Below are 9,089 nucleotides of genomic sequence, written 5' to 3'. Positions count from 1 at the left end.
AAGCCTACTTTGTCGTATTAGTTTACAAATTGCGAAAAACAAAATTAAATTTGAATTTCGCGGGCAGAGCCGTCGCATCCACCTTTTAACCATTTTAAAAAGTTCAGTCCTACAGGTAAACTTTTTTTTTCTGAGGCTGGATACTCGCAAAACTTCTGTTCGCGAAGATTAGTACATGATTTTATTTGTAATAACTAAAAAAACTAGGTAAAAGGAAGGAAAAATAAAACTAATATACCTTATTAATAATTTTTGTATTCAACGTAAACTTAACACACACCCAAGTGTTTGTATTTCAATTTTTTAAATAAATAACATTTTTGTATTTGGGTTATCCTGTGCTTTATGAAATTAATGTTATTATTTTTAAGCACCACAACCTTGTAAAGTTAGAACATCAGTGGATTCCATTAACCTTAAAGCCTGAAGTACGCAAAACGCAAAGGCGATGGCAACTAAGCGGCTACATACAAAAAGAAAATATACGTGTGCGATTAAAAATAAAAGTTCTTGAAAAAATATTTTTTCAATTAGACTTTTACAAGTACTTTTGAATCGTCAAATGATCTACCACTGATTCGGAATGCCTTTTCTACTGATACCTGATTTGTCATACAATTCACTTTTTTTATATGTGACGTCAATTATTAGGGCTTATAGGGTTCCGTAACTCAAAAGGAAAAACGGAGCCCTTATAGGATTACATTTACACGACTAGACGTACTGCAAGGCGATACTTGCGTACGATTTCTCTTGACTAAAAGTCCGACTCTGATTTGCCTACAAGTCGGAGCTGGTTGCCATCGTACCATGCTACTTTTGCACCCTTTATTATCTCAGGCTTATCCTAATCAACGCTAAGCGTTCGAAATGATCCTGATATCCCCAAATACTGATCAGCTTCGCCTGTTGATAGTCTTAATTTTTCGTTGGTACACGCCTGTCTCATTCCTCGTAGGTATGCAGTGAAATCATCTGAAGTTAACACATCTACGTTCTTTTCTGAAAAACAAGAATAAAATATATAGTATCAGGCGTCTATACTGATGTTTTTCTCTAAACTAAGTTTAGAGTTTCCGCATCTTCTTCTTTTTAAAATTAATAAAAAAGGATAGAAAATGAATTTTAAAAATACTGTATTTAGTGTACTTTAAAGCAATAGGCTCACGAATGGGCACTGTACTGTACTGTATGGAAATGTACAGGTAAAGCCCTTTCATATGATAGGTACCCCACTTGGTATAGTTACTCATATCTTTCTCTGAAAATTGACATATTTTAATTTTTTTTCATTCAAAGTTTTTGGATTTATTCCTTTACTTGTACTATATAATAAAACCTACCTACCTGCCAAATTTCATGATTCTAGGACCTACGTCAAAGAGGAAGTACCCTATAGGTATTCTTGGCAGACACGACGGACGGACGGACGGACGGACTGACAGACAGACACACAACAAAGTGATCCTGTAAGGGTTTCGTTTTTCCTTTTAAGGCACGGAACCCCAAAAATGTTAGTTTATTAGCTCACGAAAGTTACGAAGGTATTTAAATGTGTGTTGGTTTGCACATTGCAGTATCACATTAGACTCATAACTACTAAACCTACTTTGACGAGTCTTTCACAAGTTTAAAGGATATAAAATTCAATTAAATGCCGACCGTGAAAGTGTGACGTCACAAGTGTATTAGGGTGGATCCACGCTTGTTCATGTGCAAGGCCACTTATACTTACTATGTAATTCTAGCATGGATTTCTCATTGCCACCATATTCCGCTGGAATAGTATCTTTGTCTATATATTTCCCTATGTCATCCATAGTTTTGTGCACATGTAAACGTCCAGCAAGCTTAGGACTTAGTACTTGTTTGAAAATTGCGACAACCGCTTCTATGGCTTTCGAAGGGGATACAAGGTGTATCCCTTTTATTCTTAATCCATATCCTTCCTGAAATTGTAAAATAAATATATAAAGTCTTATTTAAGGGCAAATCAGTATCGACTGTAACTCACAAATTAGTCGATAATAGAGCTAATTTCTTAAACTGGACCTCATCAAGTAAAGATTTTTGTATAAACACGTGGAAATGATACTGCCATTGTCGCAACTAGAATACCATAAGCCTACTTGGTCGTATTAGTTTACAAATTGCGAAAAACCAATTAAAATTTGAATTTGACCCGTCGCTTGCCCCTTAAAGGGTAGTGATGTACCTACTGTAATAATAATTATACTATAGATCATTAGTTAACTAAGGCTACAGGTCCATTAGAGTGATTAATTAGGTAAGTACATACAGCAAAAAAATACAGAAACAAGGAAAATAAATTACAATGAAGACACAAAAAAAAATCTTTGCGTGAATCCTTGGTACGCGACAGAAATATAATACCTAATATAAAAAAATGGCATGCAAATATCGTTTGAAAATCAAATTATCTTGTCTTAGGTAATTAAATAGGTACCTACCTTTATGATCGTAATTGCTTCCCGTAAATCAACCGCGTTGAACCATTTGAGTACTTCCAGCAGGTTAGCTTCTGAATAATCTACTACTGCCACTATTCCGTTACAGTAGTCGTGGGCTTGGATGTATTCACATTGCTGAAATTATTATAATTTTGCTAAGGGCTTTTTTTTTCTTTTCTCTTCCGAGCTTCCGAGACGGCCAAGCGGCTTAACCTCAAGCACGTAGATTATTTTTGCTTGAGTCAAGCATTTTGAACGTTTACAAAACTTGATGCTTGAGTCAAGCATTTACATTGATGCAATTTTATATTTTTGATTGACGCGAGGTTCAGATAGTGTTCGAGATAATATCGAGAAGAGCCGTTTGATTGATCAAGCCTCTTGACGGGCGCATCAAGCACCTTGCTCAAAGCTTGCTCAAGCAAAATAGATCTACGTGCTGATATCAAGCTTGACCGTCTCGGAAGCTCTATAGCTAATTCACCATTCAACTATGAAACAGCCAGAAACCTGCAGCAATTGGCAAGCTTGACATCCACATAATACGGTTGACATCAAAATAATAAAGAGAGTTCGAGAAGCGTTTCTGATCGTTTTTGAAACGAACAGCACAATGTATGAAAAGAGTAACTCCGTAACGTGTAACGTACGAAGCGATTTGCTTCCTCGTTTCTAATCCGAGCCGCTAAGATATGGAACGCCCTTCCGGCATCAGTTTTCCCTCCCACTTTTAATATGGGTACCAAGTCAAGAGTGAATAGGCAACTTCTAGGCAAGCGCGCTCCATCTTAGGCTGCAACATCACTTTCATATAATTTAAAAAAATTGGTTGTCTGTAAAGTCGGTTTACTGACGATAGTTGAACGTGACAACAAAGGCCGATTGTGCTTCTTTGTCACTCGTTCCGCGCTCTCGCGTGCACTTCAAGCCTTACATGGAACGCCTCAGAGCTCGCTCTGAGGCGTTCCATGCGGCGTTACCTCAGTAACGCCGCATGAGTCATGTTTTTTCGTGCGTGCAGCCGGCTCTAACGAATTATAAGACGTTGTCACGTCAAAAAAAACTCCACAAGATTTTTTTAAAATTTTAATCTACATAATACCTAGTTGCAGACACCAGCAAAGACTAAAACAATAATTTATTGTTAGCATGGCAACCCGGTTCTCTTGAATAGGCATTTATAAACAGACTGACAGCTTTATTATCGATAAAGAGGATGGAATGAACTTTAAATAGAAAACCGAGTTTTTTATGCTTAAGTAGATACTTGATTAAATGCGCTTACAATTAATTGATTGCAATTGATGATTTGAAGGAAAAAGTTGAGGGTAAACATGCAACGTTTATTCTGAGAAACACAAAAACAAAACATACCTACTTACCATAAAAAAGAAACGATAACAATCAAGCAATCCCGATTTAATTGTTTTGGCCTTGCCTTTGAAAAAATACAATCTATAATGATCCTTAGTAAGTTTGGGAAGAAAACTTCCATACCTGAAATGATTTTAAAGAAAAATTAGCTAGCAATTCGTGGCATAGGTATTGTGACAAGTTTGTAGACCATCCTGGCTGTCTCAGTGACTGTATTAGATAACAAGTAAATTAAAAATTTATAACACCCCCGACAAGTGAAGGTTACAGTAACTAGAAAAGAGCTGACAAACGGCTGAACCGATTTTCTTGGGTTATAGCTAAGAACACTCTCGATCAAAAGCCACCTTTCAAAAAAAAACTAAATTAAAATCGGTTCATTAGTTTAGGAGCTACGATGCCACAGACAGATACACAGATACACAAGTCAAACTTAGAACACCCCTGTTTTTGGTCGGGGGTTAAAAATGACAATTAAGTTATATTTTCTAATTACCGTAACATTCACTTGTCGGGGGTGTTATAAATTTTTAATTTACACTTGTCTATCATAAGTCAGTAGAGCTTACAAATAAGTAATTTAAATCAACTTTTGCCCCATTTTTTATCTATTTATGATCTGACGATGATGATTGGCCATATTTGTATGAAATTGGAACCCCTAATTCAAATTTCGGCCTCGCCATTTCGGTACTTTTTGCAATTGTTATAGGAACAATTTTTAACTCTTTCAAATGCAGTAAGACTGTGCAAGCATTAATTAAAATTATTCCAATTAAGTCGATAGCATTAGTAGTGCTGAAATAAACAAGTAGGTATAATAGACGGTCAAAATCAAAATCCAGTTGCACCATTCGACGGTTCCTTTTTACCATTTCGATACAAAACTTTAAAACTTACATATCATTCAATAATTCACAATTTTTCACATCAAATTCTTCAAAGAAATGAGGAAGTGTAGTCCTAAACATGCATATTTTATCCAGTTTTTTCTTGGCGCGTTCAACTGATCCCTTGCTTATAATGATCGACCTCTCTAAGTAGTCCCGAGCTGAAACAAAAAGTTATGATTTACATTCCATACACAGGAGAAAGCTAAATATTTAGTACTAAAGAATGCCCGCGACTTCGTCCGCGTGGATGTTGATTTTTGAAGATCCCGTTTGAACTATTTGGTTTAGTCTCAGTGACTGTATTAGATAACAAGTAAATTAAAAATTTATAACACCCCCGACAAGTGAAGGTTACAGTAACTAGTAAAGAGCTGATAACTTTCAAACGGCTGAACCGATTTCTTGGATTGTAGCTAAGAACACTCTCGATCAAGCCACCTTTTAAACAAAAAAAAAACTAAATTAAAATCGGTTCATTAGTTTAGGAGCTACGATGCCACACACCGATACACAAATACACAGATACACACGTCAAACTTATAACACCGCTCTTTTTGGGTCGGGGGTTAAAAATAAATGTCAACACTGTACCACCTCCGAAAAGCTCATTCTACTGAGAATGAGCCGGCAAGAAACTCAGCAATTATTTTTTTTATATTTTGTATATAACATATTTACGTACATATTTACAATGAATATATTTCCACCAGGTAATATTGCACTCAAGGGCTAACTTGTATCTGAATAAAAAAGTAAAGAAATATAATACTTGGTGATTGGTCGTTGCACATTTTTCTTGGATTTTAAAACTCTATGAAGCTGGCGTTCCTTGTTGATAATATATTAACTTAGAGTTATTAATATAATATAATGCAAAAAGTTAATGAATTATTGTAAAAACTTGTATAACAATGCACCTTCGTGTACATTCAAAAACCTGTGCCGGAAGCCGCAATTTGAAGGTTATCTAATAGTTACCTTTATTCGAATAATCTCTCGTTTAGTTATTGTAATTCAAAATAATTTACAAGTGTAAATTAAAAATTTATAACACCCCCGACAAGTGAAGGTTACAGTAACTAGAAAAGACCGAAAATACCTGATAACTTTCAAACGGCTGAACCGATTTTCTTGGACTATTCCGCGCCTACGATCCAAAGTATCTGAGTTTTCCAAAACATCATTTTCAAATAAATAAATAATTATGTATTTAGGCAACGTCCATCTTGACAGCTTGACATTTGTCAATTGACATAATATTATGAACCTAACGGTTTATCTAACCTTCTTTCCTACAAGAAAACTAGAAAAGAGCTGATAACTCTTAAACGGCTGAACCAATTTTTTTGGATTATAGCTAAGAACACTCTCGATCAAGCCACCTTTCAAACAAAAAAAAGTAAATTAAAATTGGTTCAGTCGTTTAGGCGCTACGATGCCACAGACAGATACACAGATACACAGACACACAGATACACAGATACACACGTCAAACTTATAACACCCCTCTTTTTGGGTCGGGGGTTAAAAAATAAAAAGGTTTTCAATGCTAGTGCTAAATACGCAGGATTGCTATTACTACATAAACATCCGCTAAGAAAGGGTCTTTGAATATTCAACCCCTAAATGCCAGATCCTTTTTTAAGTACCTGTCATCGCACATTTGGAGTCTACGGATGACCAGAGGTCTGGCAGTTACCTTGGTTGGCATATAAGTCTGGCCATTCAACGAGGTAACGCAGCCCCAGCGTTCTGGGCACCCTGCCTCGTTTTGAATGACATTTTTAACCCCCGCCCCAAAGAGAGGGGTGCGTCATAAGTTTGACGTGTTTATCTCTGTATCTGTCCTTGGCATCGTAGCTCCTAAACGAATGAACCGATTTTAATTTAGTTTTTTTTTTTGTTTGAAAGGTGGCTTGATCGAGAGTGTTCTATAATAGAAGAAATAGTTTTTTTATAGAGATTTTTGTGTCGGAGGTTTTTTAAATATTGAGTTATTGTTTTAATTAAGCATTGACTTATATATATTAAGTAAAAATTTTAAATTTAGATAAGTATTTATAGTATTTTTGAAATTGAAATTTGTTTAGTCTACGACGACGAAGTTGCAGGTATAAGCTAGTATTGTAATATTATGTTAGAGTTAGCCCACTTGATAACCTTGGTCGGTCGCTGAGGTCAGTGGCAATCATAAAACTTACAAACTTATAAAAAGCTAGCCAAGTACGAGTCAGATTCGCGTACCGCGGGTTCCGTAGAGACGTGATAAATTGAGGAGCTGGTAAACAAAACTTTGTAATTGCTACATCTCTGTCAGGTTTGGATGATTGTTGGATGATTTAGTATTTAAAAAGAACGCTTTAAAAACTGTAACTTTTTATTGAGTTAAACCAGAAACTTGAACTTTATACAGCAATTACGTCCTAGTAGCCATTGACCTTAATAATCTGTATACATTTCGCCTTGATACATCAAGTAGTTTTTGAGAGAAAGGGCCTTGAGCTTTGACATACAGACAGATAGATAAAAATCACTACCTATATTATAAATGCGAAAGTGTGTTTGTTTGTTGGTTTGTCCTACAATCACGTCACAATGGAGCAACTGATCGACGTTATACCTAGACTTTCTAGGTATAACGTAACATATGCTATTTTTTCGCGAAAAATTACAAAGTTCCCACGGGCTTTTAAAAACCTAAGTCTACACGGATGAAGTCGCGGGCATCAACTAGTAATCTTATATGGGTCCCGTTTTTCCATCATAAGATAAAGAACCCTAAAAATATGGAACATGATAAAAAAAGAACAATAATATATGTATTTTTTTGTACCTACACGCGGTATTTGAGTTTGGCTTTATTTTATTTAAATTACATTACTTTAATTAATAATAAGATTATAATTTTTAAAAAATTCTTAGAAGTTGTGATTTTGTACTGAATAAAAACAATTGTGTTCAAAGTGGATATCTATGTTTAAAAAATTAATGCATTAAATTCTTTAAAAATTCAATAAAAATATCTTGAATAATATTCACTTACGAAATTCTTTAACCACAAAATGATTCTGCTTCTGTATCCACTCCTCCAAAATGTTGATGGCTTCATCAATCCTCCCGGGTTTGTCCAAATCATACTGTTTCCTCAAATACAGGAGCGTGTCGGGATTAAATTCAAATATCGAGTCTTGTGGTATCGACTCCATAACTGTTTCAATGTAAACTTTACACTGAAATGAACCGCTTAACTCGACTCGCGATCAAAACTAAATTAATACACGTTACTTATATTATATTCTCAAAATGATATCACGGTCTATCAAAACTGGTTGTGCGCTGGTTGGTTATATGAAGACTATGTTGTAAATGTGCTCAAAGTAATAAAAATATGAGCACTCGAATGTAAATAAAATTGTAAATGTGTTGATCACAGCATAGTTAGTGTACGATGTGAAGCACTCAACTCGGATGTGAACACCTCTATTGCTCTCACAATAATGCCCTAAAAAAATTAATGATACACAAGGTTCAAGACCTTTAACAACTCATATAAGTTGTTCTTGGACTTGTTTTATTGAGTCCAAGAACACTTATTGGAGGAAGAGGACTCTTAATAAATAGCGGGTCATATGCAAAATTCTGCGACTGTTGAAAGCTTTTTTTATTGAAAACAATATCACACTATCACACTTCACATCACACTAATCACACTAATATTATAAAGGCGAAAGTTTGTATGTGTGTGTGTGTGTGTGTGTATGTTTGTTACTCCTTCACGCAAAAACTACTGGACGGATTTGGCTGAAATTTGGAATGAAGATAGATAATATTTTGGATTAGCACATAGGCTACTTTTTATCCCGGAAAATCAAAGACTTCCCACGAGATTTCGAAAAACCTTAATCCACGCGGGTGAAGTCGTGGGTATCGGCTAGTTTAATAAATATAACAACTTTAATGTTTTAATGTCTGCATCTAAATTTTTAATGAAATAGACACACGATTAACCCGAGCTACCTCCCCAAAATATTTCGAGAATGCACTAGTTCTCTAAATCTAAATCTAATTTTTTTAGGTTTATTTTAATTAGGAAAAATTACCCAAGTACGGAACCCTCGGTGCGCGAATCTGACTCACACTTGACCGGTTTATCTCGGAAAATCAAAGAGTTCGCACGAGATTTTAAAAACCTAAATCCACGCGGAGGAAGTCACGGCATCAACTAGATCTACGTAAATAGAGCATAGCAACATTATCTGTATACTATAAGTAGGTAATTTATTTCAATAGAATATTATGAACGAATGTCAGGACATTGCGTCGAAATATTCGAATGCTTGATTAATTAACT

The 9,089-nt window shown here is 35.2% G+C and overlaps 1 protein-coding gene across 1 annotated transcript; it reads right to left on the bottom strand.

Moving 5' to 3' along the window:
* Positions 1 to 261: 261 nt before the first annotated feature.
* LOC123870972 lies at positions 262 to 8,328 on the bottom strand. The gene is made up of 6 exons (XM_045914488.1): positions 7,782 to 8,328; positions 4,746 to 4,896; positions 3,854 to 3,968; positions 2,472 to 2,606; positions 1,736 to 1,949; positions 262 to 1,002 (listed from the first exon to the last, which is right to left on the bottom strand). Exons 1-6 carry the CDS (start codon positions 7,942 to 7,944, stop codon positions 848 to 850), a joined length of 933 nt encoding a protein of 310 aa, XP_045770444.1. The 5' UTR covers positions 7,945 to 8,328; the 3' UTR covers positions 262 to 847.
* Between the last annotated feature and the right edge of the window lie 761 nt (positions 8,329 to 9,089).

The sequence above is a fragment of the Maniola jurtina genome, chromosome 13, assembly GCF_905333055.1.
Source record: "Maniola jurtina chromosome 13, ilManJurt1.1, whole genome shotgun sequence".
Lineage (NCBI taxonomy): Eukaryota > Metazoa > Arthropoda > Insecta > Lepidoptera > Nymphalidae > Maniola > Maniola jurtina.
The sequence above is the reverse complement of the archived record's forward strand: the minus strand, read 5'-3'. Positions and strand labels throughout refer to the sequence as shown.